The 21,912-nt window shown below is 46.3% G+C and overlaps 1 protein-coding gene across 2 annotated transcripts in view; it reads left to right on the top strand.

The window, feature by feature from the left end:
- Positions 1-10,558, top strand: part of LOC142564622 (uncharacterized) — a 36,167-nt gene extending 25,609 nt beyond the window's left edge. For both annotated transcript variants that reach the window (XM_075675689.1, XM_075675690.1), the window contains 2 exons: positions 4,402-4,485; positions 10,361-10,558. In XM_075675689.1, coding sequence (XP_075531804.1) covers positions 4,402-4,485; positions 10,361-10,503 — 227 coding nt within the window. In that variant the 3' untranslated portion in view covers positions 10,504-10,558. The remainder of the gene's footprint in view (positions 1-4,401; positions 4,486-10,360) is intronic.
- The last annotated feature ends 11,354 nt before the right edge of the window (positions 10,559-21,912 follow it).

The following is a 21,912-nucleotide window of genomic DNA, read 5'->3' on the forward strand; positions in this document are numbered from 1 at the left end:
ATACAGGGTGACCGAACTATCATACACCAAGATTTAAATATATGCAAATGCCACGTAGTTGAACAGAACCATGGTAATGTTGTTTGCCGTCGCTTGGGCATACTTAGATTATGTTTTCCATACCACCTAATCACGTAGCAAGTCTCAACTAATAATCAACTTCTCAAATAATATATTTAGGTGAAAAGTGTCGATGAGAAAATGGTAGAGTAACATGAAATTTCAACTCCTAATACAGCTTTATGTTGCGCAATACGTGCTGCATAAAAGGTTTTAGGAGTGTGAAAGGAACCCGCGAATACACACATAACTGCCGCGTGACAGTCCGCCCCACCATCTATGCCTGTGGACTAATTATAATATTTCACAAGCTCAATAATAAATTCAGACTATTTATGTAAATAAGATGAATGAAAAAATAATCTAAATTTCTCCAAGCGACGGCAACAACATTACGTTCGTTCTGTCCTCTTACGTGGCATTTGCATATGTTTAAATCTTGGTGCGTGGCAGTTGGAATACCTAGTATATGAAATCAATGTTCGATTTACATGCCTCATACCATAATTTTAAATGTCATAGGGTTCTTTTTCATGCATTCTTCTTAATTTATATGTGAGTTTAGCGTGGAGCTAATGATCCGCTTAATTGAAATCGCAATCGCGATGATGGAAGGAACGACGGTTCTAGTGTAACGGCTTTTTGGAGAAAAGCACCATCAAATAAGGTAGAAAACTTAACAGGGGTACAGACCTGAACCAGAAGGTGTTAATCCCATCCACTTATTGCGCTACAATCAATTCGGCTGCAGGGCTCTATAGGAGTGTCAGCTCTTGAATTGCTTTCTCTATGACTAAATGATGACAAGTAGCTGAGGCGCGGTGCTAAGTGTGCGTAATCTGACGGCCAGGCAAGCCGGACTGCGGCCGTGATAGAACTTCGCCTGTTATGCTGTGGCGGCATTGTATTGCTGGATTGCTTGCCGCCGAATCTACACCATGATACACATTGTGATAAATGCTGCGTGCGGTTTCCGCTCGTTTTTTGGCGATGCCTCATAACAGATTTTGTTCGTCTACTTCGACGGGTCCTATGTAGAGACGCAATAAATATCCCGAGGGCGATGAACTACCGGCAATAATCGCTCGAGAATAAGGCCCTTGAATAAAACTTACCTTTGAACGCTACCTTTGTTGGTCGAGCACCATCGTGGCATATAGTTCTTGTAGTCACACCCAGAAAGCGCTTACCAAGCAAATCTTGATGGGTGACTGCTGTGGAAATGTAGCTTGCACATCTTAGTCAGGTGCAGTTGACATGCTTTGTGCACATTGGCTGGTTCGCGTCACACTTGCCGCGGTGTTATGCATGAATGGATGGACGGACGGACGGACGGATGTTATCAGCATCCCCTTTGGAAGGGGGCGGTATTCCAAAGGGGAAGCTCATAATATCCATCCATCCATACATACATACATCAGTGCATATTGACCATTATTCAATAACGAGGCAATAGTTTCATTTTGGTGACAGGTTCTTATTGAGGCTTCGCACACACAATCCCCGTATCAATTATAGCATATCAGCTATAATGCGACAGATCGCAAGAAAAATAACAAAGCAGCCCTCTACGTTTCTATAAAATTTGTGACCTTCAGGGACCGAGTTCCTGGCAAAACCATGGAAATCCATCAACAAATGACGTCCTTTTTGATGCTCTTTTTTAAAAGGAGCCCTTTTGGCGCCATCTGGGTGGAAAAAAAACTTATACCACAAGAACATTAGATTTTATATACAAGCTGACCTATTTATCCGTCATCTCTTGGACGCTCTCGTATTTTTTAGCAATTTGGTTAGTTATCGTTAACTTAACTTCTACAAACTATGTTGCGAAGTGCCAAATGTCGTTATTATGTGCCGCAAAGCTAAAATTATTCGATCATGACTCTTTCAATGAATATACGAATTCAAAATTCCTCCAATAAAGGCAGCGTATTTTTGTAAAGTATTCTTGAAATAGTGCTTACATTTTGTTTACGATTTCATGTTACGATTTAATGAGTGGTAGTTCCAATTTGGCAAGCGTGTCATATATATTAATTTTTGCCAGAGCACTTCCCCTAACGAAGCAAGGCTTCCACTTGATCCGAATTTTACTTCTGTGGCACTTCACGCAGAAGTTGCCTCATGATTACATTTAATGCTGTAAACAGTATGACCTTAAGATAGGCGTATTTCTGTAACACCAAGGAGTAGCGTGAAACAAAAATAGGCATATTTGTGTTACGCCAAGATAGATCGCACTTGAAGGCCTGGACCACGTAAACAAATTACAACGAAAGCTTGTTATTTAAATTGGACGCTAGGATTCTCGAAATTGAAATGAAAGCTCGGAGTTGGAACCTCGCTGTCGGTGCGAGGCCTAGCGTGCCAGGCTGAGCCGAGAAGGGCAGTAGCTTGATGCGCACCGTTCCTGCCGCGCCCTCAATAAGCGTGAGGAAGAGGGGCTAAGTTGAGCAGGTGGTAACGTGATCACGTGCGCACTTAGTTGGGCGCGCGCCTCCTCCTCTAGCCCTGCAGTAGCTGCGCTTCACTGTCCGCGCCGCCGAGCGCATACGCGACCAGCGCGCCCTATCTTAGAGGCAATCTGTGGCTGTTGCAAAATATAGGTCGGCCGAGATGGACAGTCGCTTCATGTGCGCTGCCTTCCCAGGCGCTCAGCTTTGTTGGCGGCCTCATCTCAAATTTCGAAGGGGCGTTGAAGCGACTGGCCTCACGTAAGCGTTCGCTCCTGGTTGCTTGCCCTCTTCATCACGCCGGCGTTGTGGCAGCAACTGTTCGTGGTGAGCGAGTGATACCTGTTTCGCTTTACCTAGGCGCGCATGACACCATGTTTTTATGCGAAGCATATTACTAGAGCTCAACCCAGCTCCTCAGGCGCGGCGATGTCGCCTTCAAGGCTGACCACGTGACACCGTGACGTCATGACAGAGGAGAAACGGGGCTCCAACTACTCGCGCCGTCGCTCGCGGCGTCGCGGCGGTATATAAGCAGCTGCGCTTGTTTCTAAGGTGGCTTTGGCTCAACTCTTGCAAGATGGGCTGGGTGGGAATCGAACCAGGGTCTCCGGAGTGTGAGACGGAGGCGCTACCACTGAGCCACGAGTACGATGCTTCAAAGCGGTACAAAAGCGCCTCTAGTGAATGCGGTGTTGCCTTAGAAACGAGCTGTTTCTAAGGCTCAGGCGTGCGTCGCTTGCTCAGGCGCACATTTCGTTGCCGCGCCGAACGCTGCGTTGCTCGACGCTCACCGCGTCCAATGCGGGGCGCGTAGTTGCTGCGCCGTAGCCCATTGACTTACACCCCTTGGCGGGTCGACGGGAACGCTGTCGCGTTCCACTCTTGAAGGCGAAGCAGAGTAACGCATGAGTTGTTTCTTCGTCTAGCCGAACCAAATATAGCCAAGCAACAGCAGTTCACCAGGCTAAACAGTGGTTCAACAACTAAAATAAAGGTTAGTATGCTTCGCATCCTGGGCTTAACCTTAGCTAAGCCACAGCCATTTTTTTAAATGGAACGGAGTGTTTGCTGCGATATATATGGCCGCTAAAAGTAGAAATCTTAATCAGGTAGTTTTCCAATGTTTTGCTAACGCTATCAATGAGTCGCCTTTAATTCACTTTTTATGTAACTCTCCTGTGCTGGTCTTGCGGTGGTAGGGGTCTATAATACCGAGTCTGAAACTGTTACTTAGTTCTTTCGCGTTCACAATATTTGCTTCCAACCTCTACAAAACCGACTCTCTGCCATGTAAGTTCATCGTAATGCTCGACATGCCGTGATAAAGATCCGTGACTTCTTCTTTGAGCTGGTGCAGAACATGACAGAATAGGCGTAGTTAACATATTCTGCCTGTATTTACCAGATTGGGTGTAGTTAAAACAGGATATACCAGTATTCCATTAGTTCATTCATCAGTACTGAAGTGTGCTCGTAGACGCGTGCCTAAAGAAGCTGTGCATCATTGCGTTGCACTGTGTGTTAATTATGGCGACATTACCCATCATGATACCAGGTGGGCTGACGAATACGGGGGTGTTCGCAAAAAGCAGGTCGTTATACCATCTGAAAGCTGGAATGATGGCAACTCAAGTCGTGATGCTGGATTCTTCGCATGCCCTAATGAAAGACTTCTCTAGCCCTTTATTCCTGCGTTGATCTGCGCTTTTAGTGTCCTCGTTCTGTTCAGTGTTGGGCTAGCACTCCTATATTTATTAATGTTGGGTACGGGGTGGTACTAGTGGCAAATATTTTTGTTTACATCTTCCGTCAACAAGTCCATGTCCGAGTCTGCATACATCATAAGAACAAGGAATTAAATTGTACTACGCTCATCTTTCAGATAGCACAGTAAACAGAGTATACTACTTTCATTACTATGATCCTGTGGCTCAGTGTGCCGTCATCACGTTCAAGGACTACTCAGGTAAGCATATGACCAAAAAAATTTAACGAATTGTTCAGAAATCATCGAAGGTGATTTTAAATTTAAGCGAAAAGTCTGGTGATTTTTTTAAAAAATGTTTTTTATTAAAGAAATGATGTGCTCGAGAGGCTATATTTGTTGACGTGGAGACATTTAGGTGGACTTTGAAATCTCAATGTATAATTTCACAGAGAACAGCACCGCTAGCCTGTACATCTGTAGCCATACCAGCGCCGCTGCCTGCAGCTGCCACAGCGGGAGAGAGTAGTGGGAGAATACATTGGGCCACTGAGCACTTGAGCACTGAACCTTCCGATAGCCCAAAGCTCTCACGCGACTGCACGTGCCGAGAGGCCTGGCTATTCGCTTACACGCACAGCAATGTTACAGAGACATATCTTAAATTGGGACGAGTTCTCCATCCGCATCGTCGTCTTTTGCTCGTCTTCTAAGACATGACATGACAAGAACTTTATTTTAGTCCTGAGGGACTGAGACCTCGAGGAGCCAAAACCGAAGGCTCCCGAAGATGAAGTCTTAAAACCTCTGGAATTTTCCTGAATACATAGCAAAAGTTGACTAAACACTCGTTTACCCGCCGAGAGTCTCATATGTAGAACTGAGAGGTTTCTAAGAACTACGTCCCGAATGGATGTTCTTTTTAAAATCTTTTATACTTTCTATTGGTTACCAACGCGACCAACCCCGCAAGTCGATTGCCCAAGAGCACGCGCCCTTTGTGTCGGCGTTCAAAGTCCATCCACTTACTGCGCACCACGAAAACGTAGGAACAACCACATTAGGCTACTCGCGCTAAAAGGATATTGGTAATGGTTCCTAAACCACTGTTTTGCTTATATGCAAAGTGGTTGTTTACTCCTGCGTGAGCGTTCGCGAATCGATTAGATGTTAATGTTTGTTCCCGCTTTACCTCCCAAAACGGTCTCAATGAAGCCTGCTAACGGATGAAGCTAGACTGTGAAAAGGCCTGACGAAGCCATGTGACAATTCACCGTTGCACGCTGAAAGTGCTAACGAAAGAAGAAAAAAAACATAGCCGTGCTTTCATTGCACTGACAAAAACATACAACACAACGCCCCTTTACATCTTATTACGACATCATTAACGAAAATGTTGCATAAACGTCGCGCCCCAGTCGCCCCAGTATGACGCGCCGATCTGCTGCTAGCCCTGATTCTAGTCCTCGACGCGTTCGGAACAAATGCTGCATCGGAGTTGCGGACACAGATCATGGGATCTCTCGTTGCTAGAGGGAGTCAATGCGATCGGTCAACGTGCCAAGGACTCTCTTGGACATGTGCTAAACCTTGCAATAACTGCTACACGCTCTTAGTCAAAGTGTCTTTCATTCCTTTGATCTCATGGGTTTGCAAACCGGATTCTTCCTTACTGGAAACTGTCCTACACTTGGGGGCGTCGGCCGAATCGCTGGCCGGAACCAGTGATTTGGTGGCGGTGAGCGCTTACACTTTGGCCGAAGGACTCTGACCGATAACCAATTTCTTAATCTCTGTCATTTCGCTAGCCATCTTGTTGACCACTTCCTTTAAGTCCGCGTTGCATACTGAAGGCGCACTACCTCGACATTCTTAGCTTGCTCTGGGAGCGGGTCGCGTGGGCCCCGAGAGGGTCCCGCTTCGCTGCCGCTGCTGACCCCATCGGCCCAGGATAGGATTGACTTCCACTTTCTCTACTGGCCGAGGTCGCAACCGGACCGGGCCCTGGAGAAGGAGTGGCTCCTGGATCTGCCCCTGGACCCGAATCTGCCCGTGGACCTGGATCTCTCACTGGACCTGCAACGGCGTCCGGAAATCCCGGGGGTAACCAGCGAAGAGCGAATCCTAGATACGGAGCTCCCTCGGGCCACGGAGGGACCGGAAATGGCCGGAAGCTGTCGCTGGCTCATGGGGAAGGCCGCAGAATTGCTTCTATTTGCCAGCGAGTGCTCCCCGCGTCTGGATCTTACGAGGTACTGCGTCTGGTACATCTGTTACACTCCTTGGCAACGGTGAAGTGTCGTACACTGCACAGCCTGTAATTGGGGTCGCACCTATGTTGTCCGTCCGGGTTGGCGACGCCGCATCTCCTGCACACGGCTTCTTATGGAGAGGGGCAGACGTCTACTTCATGCCCGAGCAGGCAACACGCGTAATACACCTCTACTTGTTTTTGATATAAGGTACATTTGACGAGAGCACCGAGGTACGAGACGTAGTTTGTCACCTTCTAGCCGTCGAAGACCACAATCACGGTGCCCGTGCTCTTGATTCCCTTGGTCCCCAAGGCCAGCGGATTCTTCGAGTTTGCGATCTTGCGATCGAGTTTCTCTGGGCAGTTGCCCAGCGTGATGCTGCGGATTACGCCCCTGCATGTGGAGTGGGGCGCCGCTTCGTACGCCTTGGCCTCTAGCTGCTGACCGCCAACGACGGTCCACTCTACCCTGACGTAGCGGGTCGCGTTCTTTCTGCGGGGAATACCGATGACTATGATGGACTGTTGAAAATTCGGGCACATCAAGTCCGAGTCCCGCTTCGCCGGGTCGACGCCGACCGCGTTCCACATGGCTTCGGCCACAAATCTCGGGCCCACCTTGCTAATGTGCAGACCTTCCCTCAGCCTGACGGATATTCGCGTCTTCTTTGTGCAGTGGAGGCATCTTTCCAACCCAAGTAATCTTGGCTTTAGCGCTGCCGCGGTCTCGACGCCCCTGGGCGGCGGCGTTGCCATTTGGCTTGGCGCCGCTGAAAATGGCACCAACCCGCTCGACGGGCGGCGACTTGAATACGGAACGCCTGGCAGCAACTATTTGCCATCCGGAATCTTTGGAAAACTCTTCGGGGGTCAGGAGCTCCCCTTCCACTTCACATTCAATCACAGTCTCAGAGTGTCCGCAGAGGTGGGAAAGAGATCAGGAGCCGCAGCAGCACTTCGCCGCGATTACCCAAGCGCGGTTATCTTCGAAGCGGTATGGTTCGGACGAAAAAGGGCGATAAAATCTCAAGAAGACCACCCACATTCAGAAACCGGCTGTCGACGTGATGGCCACAAATATACAAGCCGGTTGGCGCCAAAATCACCGAACTGGACTCAAATTAATCCACCGAAATAATTTTCAGAAGTGGGAGCCGGTCTTCACATGCCTGCACTCTCCCCGCATCGTTGCGTCCACCCCTCGTGGTCATACTACTGTTCCAATTACCAGAAAAGTGTACGCGCTGTTTTGGTGTGCCTTAGGTGCGTCCTACTTCTTGGTGGCGGTGTTGAATGAAATCCCGGTCCCGTGAACAATGCACAGGAGGACAAGGTAGACAATTGGACTCTTGTGGTCCAATGTTTGGGAACCAGCATCACTACAGTTTTGGAATCAATAATTAAAATCCGTAACATCATATTAGCCTGAGCGTGTCGTTGAATGAGAAACGAAAATTGAATTCGCGCCAGCCGCACTGTCCCGGTTAACGCCTAGTTTAGAAAAATCGCAAGGCAATATCGACGATCTAGGAAATCAGTCTAAGCTGTCGAATCTTCTTTTTTGTGGCGTTGCTTATATAGTGGAAAACACTTGAGCGGCTTCGGAGCAGCTCGTGGGCGATTTTTCTTCCAATATCCTTGGTGTCGTGGTAACCTCGATAATGAGAGGGCTTCGTTTGGACCACTCTTCGATTAGAAAGACGAGGCCAACCCTTGCTAACTGCTACAATGTTAAAGAGGGTGAATCTGTGAGAAGAACCGGCTCCAGGCTCGGGAACACAGACCGGCATCGCTCGTGGTTATTCCGAGGCCGTGCGAGTGAAGCGCCTTTATCTAAAATAGCCCTTAAATGCACTGAAAGTAAACTTTGTGTGAGTTTATCTAAGCACTTTATAAAACATGGGGATTAAAGCAGATTTCAGCTTCCAAACAGTTGCTAAAGGGTTCTTTTTCAGAAAGTCTAGAATTTATCATCACACATATTATAGCAGAAGCAAATTTGACCTTGGTGACAGTTGTAGTCGGGAAGACGCCAAATTCTGCGCTGTTAGTAAACAAAAGGTATTACCATCAGGAGAGCTTTAATACGTAATTTAGTGCAAGTGTTGTAACTAACACACACAGTATGTACTTTGCAAGAAATATGAACAAAGTTTAGTTCGCCGATGACCTCGTAAAATTTAGTAATGAATTTCAACATCAGAACTTGAAACAGAAACATCAAAGATTCCCTAAGCATTACACTAACATAAATGGGACAGCAGTTTCATCAAATTTACAATCGGTGTCGCACACATTTATTTCGTGAAACCGGGATACATATATCGTCAAATGTCGTATATAACACTTTAATACACTAGCTCATCTATTGTTTCTGGAAAGGCTCTCATTAACTGATATCCTTAAAGCTTTTTCCACGCATCTCGCATAAGGTGCCTCCTATTATCTCAAAATTATTTATGCGGCACGTAGACCTTCCAGAGTAGCGTAGACGCTGTGGCATTCTGAGAATGCGGCTGAGCTCAAAAAACTCGGTTCCATTACAGCCACAGCTCCCGCATTTCGATGGGAGTGAAATGTAAAGTGCGCTGGTGTGCTTAAATTTAGGTGCACGTTAAAAACCGCAGAGAGTCAAAAGGAACCCGTAGTATTTCACTATGGCGTGCCTCTTCTCAGATCGTGGTTTTCGAAGGTGAACGCGCTAAATGTTTTTGTTTACCTTTTTGCACATTTGCCATAGTATATGTGTAGTTTGTAAAATACACTTCCAAATCTCTAGAACGCTTATTTAAGTCACTTGTATAAAGCTTAATAGTTTCGTGACATTTCCCTCATAACTTCACACACATACTTTTCAAAAGAAAAACTGCTAGCACCTTTGCTTTACACAAGGTGGTGGGTAACCTTGTGATCGTTTTACATGACGCCTGTAAACAGGTATAGGACTAGAGAATGCGAAATTTAATTCAGCCCTCAATAACCCACACATTCCCAATTTTTTTTCTGCAGTTTAAACGAAGTACGCCTCAATTCAATCTAGTAATAGTTACTAGTTACATAGTCGGTTGAATTAGCCACTTAACAAGGACACCGTGATAACGGGCTTTTAATGTTTTCGAGATCTCTAAGGCATGCTAAATGCTTCGCTGTCAAAACCGAAATGAACCCATCGCTATTTTGCGTCACGATGCATTAAATGTGGGCATGGCGATACAGTAGCGATGCCTAGCTGGAGCCATCTAATGTCACTTTCTTTTTAAAGGAAGAGTTTTGGTAGGCTTCTTCACTCATGTTCATTGTGGTTGGTGTTGGACTGTGGCTACCCTTACAAAGATGCCGGTACAAATGAAGTGTTCTCTCTCGCCGCTGAGTTTCGAGGAGCCTTCGTTGCTGAACGCCAACTAACCATAAGATACACGGGCTGTCATGCGAGAGCTTAGCGATATTTGAGGGCCTAGATGTTGTGATGGAGTGCTCGAGAAGTTCATACCTCATCTTCTCCCTCCGCCCTTTCCCTCTGGAGACGGTCAGAGCACTCTTCGGTGGCAGGAAAGCAGGATAGTAGTGGCCCTCTACGCTTGCACTCTTGCCGCTGGAGACCACACGGATACGGCGAGCGATGGGAATTGCAGAGCCACCTATACTCCGCCACCTATGTGCTGGTTGTCGCCTCGCTTTACTACGGAATTTCGCATCGAAAGAACGAAAGCTGCTTAAATTTTATCACTGCAACAAATAAAACCTCAAGTATATTGCTTTAATAAAAGTAGTATATTTCTAGCTGCGCTCGGCAATTCGCTTGTGGGGAAAATTACCTTGGATGGTTCCTTTGCAAGATTTTGAATGTTTCTCTATCGTTGCTTAATTTTGCGTTTTATATAGGTATCTGGAAATGTGAACTGCATACCTGGAAAGACAAGGCTTCCTACAAATATTACGGAAACTGCCAAGAAGAATATGACTACCAGTGTTCTGGGCGGGAAAGTCACAGCGTATACTTGAAGTACTGCCCGCACATCAAATGAGTGGCAGAAATCCAGCGCACAATAAATATATGAGAGTAGAACATGTGCTAACACGAAGTTCCAGCTTTTCGTTCTTTTTTTGCAATTGCTGACTTGTAAATGACTTCCCTCACGCTAAGGCTTCGGTTGGTAAACATCGTCGGTTCCAGCACAACGTGGGAATCTTTTATTCGAAATAATCTGTCGGCGGCGACGAAGTTTCATGCTCGCTTAGTGTTACTCTTCTTTCGTGCAGGTTCCCTGTTCTAACGGTGAGGATGTTCTTGAGAATTTGTGAACCACCGCCGCCCTCACTACCGCCGACATTCTCAAACAATATTTATTTCCCAGCCTGCGTTGTTATTTGGTGTCAACTGGCTACGATTACATATTCTGCAAATTAAATTCGTACAATTATCACTCGACCCATTCTACGTGCGCCTCTGTTATGTACTTCTGGTTGCCGACAGATGTGTTAACTCAGATATTCAATTAGATAACATTTTTGCTAATGATGTTAAATTACTTGCACGTCGTATTCTAGACGGTCTGTTACAGGTTCATCTGCAGAGCCTTCAAAGAAAAATAGTAATTGTCACAGATTTTCCGCATGTCAAGAAAAGTCAGCTGTAGGCATATTTGCCGCGATTCTTCATTGGACATTTTCCTTTCGGCTTCCGTAGTTTATACTCATCCTTTTGGTTGAATTCATGGCAGCAGTGCTGGCTCTACGCAATTTAGGCCCATCCAGTACATCAGCCGTGATAGTCACTGATACATTGTACTTGTGCTCGTCCCTTACTGCCTCTCGGAACTCCCGTGTCATGAAGACGTTTCATTCAGTGCTACCTGGATAGTTGACAATATTGCGTTTGAAGGGCTAGAATAAGCAGATTGTTCCACGAAGACATTTGTTGTCCCCGAAAGTCCGGAGAGACGTAGAGGATTGGGGTGGAGGTGGTCTCGTGGGAATGGGGCGGAGGAATCGGAACATGGTACGCAAATGTTGTAACACAATGTTGAGGCAAGTGAAGCTGTAACTTCAAAGAAGCCGCAGAGAAGACGAAGGGTGGTGCCAGAAACAAGCACAGCACTTGAGCAGCCTGTCAGATTTCAAGGTGTAAGAGAAGCTATGGAAGCCCCTCTGAAGGCAAGATCTCAACCGTGAGCCCAGTGCTCAGGTGACGAGCAAAAGACTCAGAGAGGTCGCTGGATAGTGGGTGGTAGGCTGTCGCACTTAGTCTCGCGGTGCAGAGAAGGTGAAGCAGTTCAATGAAGAAGCTGGTTTCAAATTGTTCAACTTGGTCTCTTACTATGGTAGATGGGCAAACGAATCGCAAAGCCCAAGTAGATAAGAAAGCTGCCGCGATGGTAAACGTCAAGATGTTCGGGGTTGGTGTAGCTCCCGGCCATTGTATGTACTTGTCGATGCAGGTAAGCCGACAGCGATGACTTTTGCTGGGATGAAGTGAACGCATAATGTCCAGATGAGCCTTGTCCAACTGGGCATAAGGTCCAAAGAAGGTCTTTTATGGAGATACAGGGTGACGGCTGAGGCTCGATTGTTCACTTGGTAGACAGGAATGCACGCAGTCCCGCACTTCAGCGTTAAGGCCCGGCAAAGTGGCTAGGAAGGAGTTCCTACGTTGCTTTCATGCCGAGGTGAGAGAGGTATGTGATCAACGCTCGTTACGAGGTGCAAATGGCCGGAGTGAGCCGGGAGAGGTGTCACAGACGATGGTAAAACCGCGGGGGAAAATGACGTCCTCAAGTTGCATCGCTGTGCACGGCCGACTGAGGGGGTCGATTTGCGGGTCGTCACGTTGCTGGCAAGCTAGAACTTTTGCGTCCAAGTGAGGTGGTGCAGAGGCGATATCGCTACATTCCGAAATGAATAAAAGCTGATATATTTCCCTCGGTGTGCAGGTCGATGCCGACTGGTTGACCGCTTTGAGTCGACCCTCGACGTTTGTTCTATTTGTGCTAGCTTGAGCTTCCTCGACAAAAAGGTGAGAGGATGCTATGCGTCTTGGAGTATTGCTGTAGAACAGCACCCACAGCTGTGCTGGATGCATCGATCATGATGGAGGTTGGCGCGTCAAACTTGTGTTTACCAGTAGTATGGCGTTGGAGAGGGCAATTTTCACTTGAATGAATTCGTCAATTGTCTCTTTAGTTCACTAGGAGGTGACGTCTTTATTCGTTCTTGACAACATGGCGTATAGCGGAGCGACTTCGTGAGCGCATTTCAGGAGGAAGCGGCAATAAAGGTATATGAAGCTGAGCAACTGGCTCATTTTGTTGCGGATACTGACGGAGGAAAATCTGACGGCGCGAACTGTATCTGGTAGCCGCTTCATACAAGAATGGCGGCTCATGTTGCGGCTTTCCAATTTGACTCTTTTTTGAGTTGATCACGACCGTATGAGTGGCAAGGCGCGAGAACAGCAATCCGAGGTACTATAAGTGCTCGTCAGGGGAGGATCTTTCAACAATCAGCTCCTCCATGTAAGCGAATGTAAAAGTGAGAACTCGAGTGTCGGAGTTTATAAACCTTTGGAGATACTGGCCGGAGTTGTGAAGGACAAAAGGCATCCTAACAATTCGAATACGTTAAACAGGGTGGTAAAAGCAATCTTCGGTATATCGTCTTCCGCGACGGGTAGCTGATGGTAGGCACGTATCGCGTCAATGTTCGAGAAAATCGTCATGCCATGAAGGGCAACTGCGAAGTCCTTTATGTTCGGGTGAGGATACCTATCGGGAACTGTTATTCTGTTTGCTTCAAGGTCAAGTCGCCGCAAGGTCACTTGTTGCGAATTTCCTTAAGAACCATGTGTAGCGGGGGCACCCATTCGCTGAAAGGTCATAGGGTTCCGATCTCGAGCATGGGCTTGAACTCTTTTTGCGCTATTTTTTTAATTTTTCAGACGCCAAGCGATGTTGACAGAAATGCACAGGGGGGTCACTTGTTACAATATCATGGCGTACATTGTGTTGTAGAGTTGACCGCAAGGCTGGAAAACTCTAGGAAGAAGTGCGGCGAAAGGACCGTGGAGGGCAGTGGTTAGTAGTGCGAAGAGAGGCACATGAGCAGAGGCTACGCCTGCGACTGACACATGAGTCACGCTGGCGAGAAGCCGTCGCCGCTTGACATCGACCAAGAGTCCGTGACTTGTCATTCAATCTGCTCCCATGATTGCACGGCGGACGTCGGCAACAAGAAATCCCAATGGCATATTCGCCGGAAGGTCAAGTTCAGGATGAGCTATCACTGTGTATAAGCCGGAATTCTTGGGCCGTTTACCACATAGAGGTAGGAATTTGGTAGCTGTTTACAAACCGTGTGCTGCGCTATGAGAATACTAACTTTAGCGTCCCTGTTGACGAGGCACTGCCGAAATTTGGCACGATCGCGGACGTATTAAATGTGACTTGCACCAATGGCCGGACGATTTGTCGCCTCTACTGGTTGGTCAGACGGTTGCGGAGGCAGTAACCCGCGTTCCTCTGGAACGGCTATGGCACCGGAATTATCCAGGTAGAGTAGTGGGGCGTGCACGGGAGGCAGCTGCGCGGCTAGAAAGGCTGGTGCGCCGTCGATGATTGTGAGAAGCTAAAGAGAGCCGATGTTCTGCGGCAGATACGATGCGCTCAAAGCGGTCACAGAGGCTTTCAAGCGACGAAGAAGTGGCAGAGGAACTGTAAAATCACGGGCTGCTCAGGAATTGGGTCCTGAAGGGAGGCGAAAGCCAGGACTGAAGATGCAGTGACTTGCATCATGTTCTCGACCAAAAAAACAAGGTCGGGCAGGCTGACGTTAGTGGCCGCGGCACTGGCCTTTCGTACGCCGTTTGGCAGGCGCTGCAGGAACCAAAAAAATGTCACGTAGAAGTGCGTCGAATGCAGGCGACGGAAAAGTGCGATTCCGCCTGGAGGAACCAGGTTGCCAGACTCTGGTCTTAAAACGGTGACCGAGGTAACTTCAGTGAGGGCGATGGTAACTTGGCCTTAAGCGGGCTGTTATGAGTGATTTCTCGACATGGCCCCACAAAATGTAGAGGAGACGTAGGATCACCACATTTTGGGGCTTTGTGCAGAGCAGAGCACAGAAAAATGACATCAGGCTCAAGTAAAAACAAGCTCAATTAGGACTGCGCCAGCAGGTGTCCGAATCACCGGCAAGCCCTAGTGCGAGCTCATGCGCGAGCCTACGCATCTCGGCTGCTGTGACGATGACGCTGCTTTGAAAATGTGCAGCCGCTACGACGGCAATGTAACTTCGTAATTAAAACCTTTAATTTCCTTGATGTACAGCGCTCATCTTTCCAGGACAACTTGAAGTTTTTTATACTGTCCAGGTTGTTAACAATCTGATGGAATCTCTACGTAGTGAAAATATATTTCGCCGTACTTCATTCTCTTTACTAGGCCGCTTTTCTTGCCCAGTTCGGCACTTCTTGCATCTTTCTCTGATGGTCTTTTCTGGCATGGGGCCAGTGCCATATACCCTTATTCAGCAAGGATATTCACATTTCTAGTGCCACATTCACGTTTCACATACCCAGTGGCCTCAGTTGTTTATATTGATAAGGAGCATAAAAGTTCATTTACTGGTTTGTAGCTCTTGTCAAATGCACGGTAGACTGCCTGAATTATCATCTTCATCCGTACTGAAGGTGTGGGCTGACAGACGAAAACACAGTGTGGGAAAACATCAGGATGAACTGGGCTTAAGTGTTTCTGTCAGGGTGGCCTGAGCATGTCATTTTCATTGAAAAACTAAATGTGGCACCACATTGGTTCAGGTTGTGCCACATTTACTTCCTAGCTGGGCAGCTACTAGACGGTAAAAGAAAGGAAAGTTAAAAGGTCATTCAGCCTCTAGATGAAGTCGACTAAAACAGTCTTCCTGACCAAGTTGGTGGATAGATAGGAGTGCAGTCACAGCGCACCGCACTTTATCGTGTCAATCGTCGCCTAGCAGTAGGAAGAGCGTTAAATTTAAATTTGTTTACTCCGTTATCTTCGAGATCGGCCAGTATTTATACATGGTAATTTACCATGTCAAAATCACGATCCGGTTATGAGGCACACCTCTATAGGGACAGTCGCCCTTGGTATAATGGTTAAATTATCAGGCTTCTGTGCTAGGTGTCCTCTGTTCGAATGTGGGTATTAGGTAATTTTAGTGATGAATTGATTTAAAAATCACGATTTTACCATAATGTCGAAACGATGAATGCGAGTGGAACCTGCTAGAATATTACATGAAGTAAGGCTCGTAGCTTTAGTGGCAGTGTGTATTAAGGTAAACTTGACCTTTCAAAGTAAACACGCGTGGCGTGGCGTCCGCACATACACATGGGAAGAAAAAAGTCGATGACCGCGAGCACCATCTGCTATAACTACCGGTCCTGGTTGGCGTTTTCGCTTTGCATCGGACTTGCGTACCCGTACGACAGCATATGTGTCTTTGGACTGCAGGTTTATGTCGACGTTGTAGCTGAGTCTCGGCCTCCTGTTTCCAAAGCGCCACACCTAGAGGCCTCCGACGTTCAGCTGCAGCGTGCGCAGCACTCTCAGAAGCACATTGTTTCTACGTCTTCACCACGAAATTATCTTGGCAGGCATGGAAGTCCTCTTGGCTTCTGTGCGATCAGAGTTTCGCCGGAACTTCTCGGCTGACGTTAAGGCAGTTACACACGGAGGCATGTTTCCGCAACGTAAGGGACGCGGGGCTTCGCTACGGAAACAGCAGCATCGACATATGCTACCATTGCTACTGCGTGTGGTAAAGTGATGGCGCCAGCCAGCAGGGTCTGCATAGATGTTTACATAGTCTCCAGCAAGCAAAGCTGTTTAACTGGAGTTCTTAGAATACAGCTCATTCTGAGTAGCAGGCTGTGCAATTGGAACGTGAACCCGCTGAGAGGCCACTCGGCGTTAAGATTATGACGCCGAAGGAAAACATAGAGTTAAAGTGATTAATGTTCGTCAGGAAACGTATCGAACTGATGAAATCAACACTTTGATGTAAATTAACGACGACGGCGAGGAATCGCTTGGGGTGTTCCTATAATTGCTACTCCATTAAAACACACCATGAACCTATACACAGGGAATGCTCAAGGAAGTTCTATTCCGCCTGCCGGGACTCGCGCGTGTTCTAAACACTAGAGCATCGGGCTGTTGTGCGAAGGGACCTCTTTGCGAAGAGAATTAGAGTGATGTTCATATATATATATATATATATATATCTTATTTTCTGTATATATATATATCTTTTCTATATATAGTTTTCCTTGGACTAGTAGGCCACTTCAAGGCTTTCATCAAGGATTTTGCAAAGATGACAAAGTGCCTGACCAAGTTGACAAAAAAGCATGTTCTTTTTATTTGGTCCGATGATTGGGAAGTAGCCTATCAAGAACTAGTGCGCCACGTCTAGTCTGACCCAGCACTGCCCCTACCTGACTTAAAAAATGCAAGCATTATGTATTCATTCTTAGGCCTTTACAACCACCGCCGTACATCATAGATATTGCAACCCATTATACCCGCTGTCATGTTTATAACATTCTACCGCACTACTGAACATTGTTATTGGCGCTCTTTGGCCAATGTAGCCCTTGTGACATAAAACACTATTAAACAACAACATAAAACGCAATCAGGACAGCCTGCTGTTCGAAATGAGCACAGACGCATCACATTATGGTACAGGGGCAGTGCTGTATCAGAGGGACTGCAGTTCTCCACTAAATTGACAACTTCGTGTCCTAGGGTACTATACCTACACCTTTAACGCTTCTCAGCTCAACTACTCCACAACTGAGAAGGAGGCCCTTGCCGTCCTCATGGCAGTGCGATACTTTAGATCGCACATAGACGTCAGAAAATTCAAACTGTATACGGATTATCAGGCTCTGACCTATCTCCTCAGTCAGTCGGAGCCAAGAGGAAAGCTGGCGCGCTGGATAAACGAACTGCAGCAGTATGAACTTGAGGTCATCCACCGGGCAGGCAGCTGCTTGACGGATGCAGATGCGTTATCTATACTGGCGGTCGAAGTTACACATGAAGTGTCAAACATGACGAAACTATGGAACGGATCCGAAAATCTACAGGTTCCCAATGAAAGGTTCGTGGTGTCGAAGTCTCGGTCCAAAAGTGATCCACGTGTACCATGACACTCCGGACTCTGGCTGTCACGATGGTTTCTGCTGAACCTATAATAAAATTCTACGAAGGTTCCCATGGAAGAATATCAAGAGAGACATAGACAAATATGTTCGGTCATGTCTCTTGTGCCAGGTCAATAAGGCAAAGTACCGGCCACGGCCGGACGATCTCGTATTACCTCGTCACTCAGACGCACCTTTCGAAGTAGTGCATGCGGACTTTGCCAAGTTGAAGAAGAGCGAAGGTGTGCGCCAAACACAGTCATTTCTAGTGTTAATTGGCCAATGCACAATAATGATAGCTGTACGTCCTGGAAAAGAAGATATAAATAGTGTTATTGCACTTCTTGACCGAGCGATGTTTTCGATATTGAAAGTCGTAGTCTCTGACAACGGACGCGCATGCATGAGCAAGAAGTTTCAGCAGTGGGTAGATAGTCGCGGGGTTGTGCTGCGGCGCTGCGGCGCTGCTCTCCGTATCACCCCCAAGCCAATGGATTGGTGGAGAGAGTTATCCGTGATATAAAGCAGTTTATGTCAATGTACCCAAATTACCGAGAAAGATGGAAGTGCTGCATAGAACCAGCCATTGCACACCATAATCGCACACATGCCACAAGCCTCGGATGTAGCCCCCATTTGGCCGCGTATCGTGAACTGCCGAAACTCACCGCCGACCACGAGCTTGGAATTTCCGAAAAACTTCAGCTTACTGAACGAATCGAAACCATCCAGGAACGCAGTAGGTATCGCGAAGCGATTAAACGCCAGTATGACAAGAGGCATCGGGGACATATACCTGATATCAAGTTAAACGAATTGTTCTTGTCCGAAAGGGACTACCAGGAACCGACGTAAAATTCTTGGTCCGTTCCAGGTGGTGAAAGCAGGTGTACAGCAAGGCGTAGTCAAGGTTGCTGGGTATATGAACAGTGGACAATCATAGGTTGCAGCTGTAAGCAACGTCCTTCCGTATTACCCCAGAAGGGGTGAGGCTTAAAAGAGGTGGAGTCTAAGGGAGAAGAAGAAGAAGAAAGGTGGGGGGCAGAGAGGAAGAATAAGTTAAAATAAACAAGGATGGCTACCTTGTCATATTGACGTATCTCAGTTTTATTACACCTTTATTTACTGTTGTGTGGCTATCATAACTATCGCAGGATGGCACGTATGAAACAACACTGTCCCATGTTACGCTTTGACTTGTACACGTATGTAGTGCTCTTAAAAGGGTAATGCCATTTCTCGATATAGCTGTGTACGGAGCAGTTTTAAAATAGAGGGCTTTATTGGCCTACTTTCGCACGATTGTTGCGGCTTCCTGCTTCTTTGGTTGGTCGCTATCTATCCGGATATATTTGTGGATATAGATAATTGCCCGCACGCACGAACACACGCATACACACTCCAACACACAAACACAGACACACACACACGTTTTATGGAACTGTCCACGACCTGGCTTATAGCGGATGTTTCAGCGAACACAATTCTTTTAAAGACTACCTGTGGCAGATAGCACAATTCTCGTCCATGCTGGTCTACTCGAAGAGGCGGAAACTACTTCCACAAAAATTGAAATGTATGATCGACTAAATCACAAAATTTAGCGAATTGACTTTTTTAACTACTTACCTTATGGCCCATAGTGCAATTTACAAATCTTAGTCGTAGAGTTCGCAAGGCGGATCCACTCGGAACGAATTCTCAGGAGGACACCAGTTTCGAGACATTCATTCCCGAACTTTGCGTAAGCACGACGGACCGTCCAAACATATCAGCTATTGAAGCACGTGCCTTCTAATGACAGAGCAAACCGGAAGAGAATGCATGGAAGCAAAAGCTGACGCATGTCTTCTCGTCCGCAGAAAAAGACACAACGCAGTGGCATGATTTCCAGAAAAACCTTCGCAGAAGATATTTGATAGTATAAAGCCTACGAGACATCATCCGTCGGCAGACAAGTTCCCAGTGAGGCGGCCGGTTGTGTCCAACACATCATCTTCTTCTTGCTTAGAGCACAAATGAAGAACTGCCAGTGTCACTGTTGTGTCAGTTGTGCCAGGAGGATTGTGGAGAAGTTATTTACAGTATGTACAAATACAGCGCTCCAGCATCCAGCGCGCGACACCGTACCCGTAATCCAGCGTGGCACTGGATACTAGGTACTGGGTTTTGCAACAGCGTTATTCACGGCATGGGCCGACATCTCGCACAGTATGCTCAAAGAAATACGTGCAGGATCTATGAGCGCCCAATTAGCAAGGACATATATCTAGAGTTGAATGAATGAATGAATTAATTTTTTCCATAGATATAGAAGTTTATGGAAGATATAAGGAAAAAAGTTACAAAAGAGCAACTGGACTAGTCCTTAAACCTTCGCGTGACAGCAGCAGCAGAAACCAAGACATGGCAAAAAGGGAGGGTAAGAGAGAAAGAACAAAACAAAAACAATAAACGTTCTTATACAAGTGTTCATACAGCAGATAGCAATAGAAAAAAATACATAACTCAATAAGAAGAAGCCTACTTATACAGAGATTAAAGGCTAATAGGCACCAAAGTAATTTATTAAGTTGTTTTAGTGCAAGGAAAAACATCAATATTATCCTTCATTAACTTATTTATTAATTGCGGTAAAGTGTATGAAAGCTTTTGTTTCGCATGGTTGGTACGTGGGTAGGACACAAACCAATATTCCGGAAATCTTGTAGCATAATAGCTTCTATTTCGTGTCAGGTTGGCTATAGACCTGGCGTGGTTAATGTTTTTCCGGCACTCCTTACCGTATGTTAACGCTAAGCGAAAATTGAAGAGATCAGGAGCTTTAAGTATCTTTAGGTCTTTAAATAATGAATTAGTTGGAAAGTCAAATAGCACTTTGCACACAACACAAATAGCGCTCTTTTGCAGACGTAAAATACGATTAATATTACTGGCAGATGTTGTGCCCCAAACCAGGCAGCTGTAATTTAGGTGGCAAAAAATAAAGAGTTATAGAGCAGGAGGTTTACCTTCTGTGGAATCTGTTTAATAGTGAAAAGAAGACCTGAAACGTGAGGAACCTTGTTTGTTAAAAAATTAATATAACTGTTCCCAGACATCTCATTATCAAAGAAAACTCCTGAGGTTTTGATGGAATTCACGAGTTCTGATATATATATATATATATATATATATATATATATATATATATATATATATATATATATATATATATATATATGTCAGTGTACTTGGCCTGCCCGTCCTAACATGAGAACGGCTCGCTGCGCGATAAACGCGAATCTCACCACTCTCAACAAAGTTTTTCCATCCACCAATCTATCTATCCATCCACCTACACATCCATCCATTCGCAGACTCACTCACTCATTCTGCACCTGACTCGTGAATGTGGCAAGTCTCAATCTCACAAATCATTTGACGGCCATTGTTCTGACAAACTTTGCTCCTTCGCAAAGTTGAGCAAAAGCCACTGCATATAATTACCCCAATAAGCGATATCTATCTTACTTGACCTAGTTGTCTACTTCAATATTACCCCGTAATTCAAGGCAAACATTATGCACCCAAGATGATTGCGCAAAAATCTTTTGTCCTGTGTTTTACATACATGACATCCTTCCCCCTCTCGCGACGCCACTCAGGAGCGATTTATACACTAGGCGCACCTCAAGACCTGCAATAACTAAAAACAGGGCTAAAAAATATAAATCCTTATATATAAATATCAATCTTCTATGACAGTGCGATCACGTTACTTACACCACGGGCACGCTCATGCGGCGGGGGCCTCGCATGATCTCTGTGACGTCATGCAACACGTGGTTGCTCTTCAATGCGGCCAACAATTTCGCTCCCCTCCATCTCTGAGCTACTGCTCTTTAGACAGGGGAGACTGGGTGTTAGGAATCCTGGGTCTTTGGAAATTCTGCCAATTAAAATCCAGAGTAGACACAATTAAAATTCTGGGTCTTCTCATTGACGGAAGCAGCTGTAATGCTACGGCCCAAAGCCGTCTCAAAGGGCAGGCTAACAGTGCTTTAAGGCTCCTGGGCAGGGTCTCAAATCGTAATGCAGGTCTCAAGGCGGACAATCTCATCAGAGCATTACAGGCATTCTTCATCAGTCATGTCACGTTCATGATGTCATTACTTGAGCCTTTCTAGAACATTACTTGTGAGGGGGCTCAGGAGCGCGTAGGATGTCCGGGAGTTTGTGGCCCTCGGCCACCCTCAGAGCC

The sequence above is a fragment of the Dermacentor variabilis genome, chromosome 11, assembly GCF_050947875.1.
Source record: "Dermacentor variabilis isolate Ectoservices chromosome 11, ASM5094787v1, whole genome shotgun sequence".
NCBI lineage: Eukaryota > Metazoa > Arthropoda > Arachnida > Ixodida > Ixodidae > Dermacentor > Dermacentor variabilis.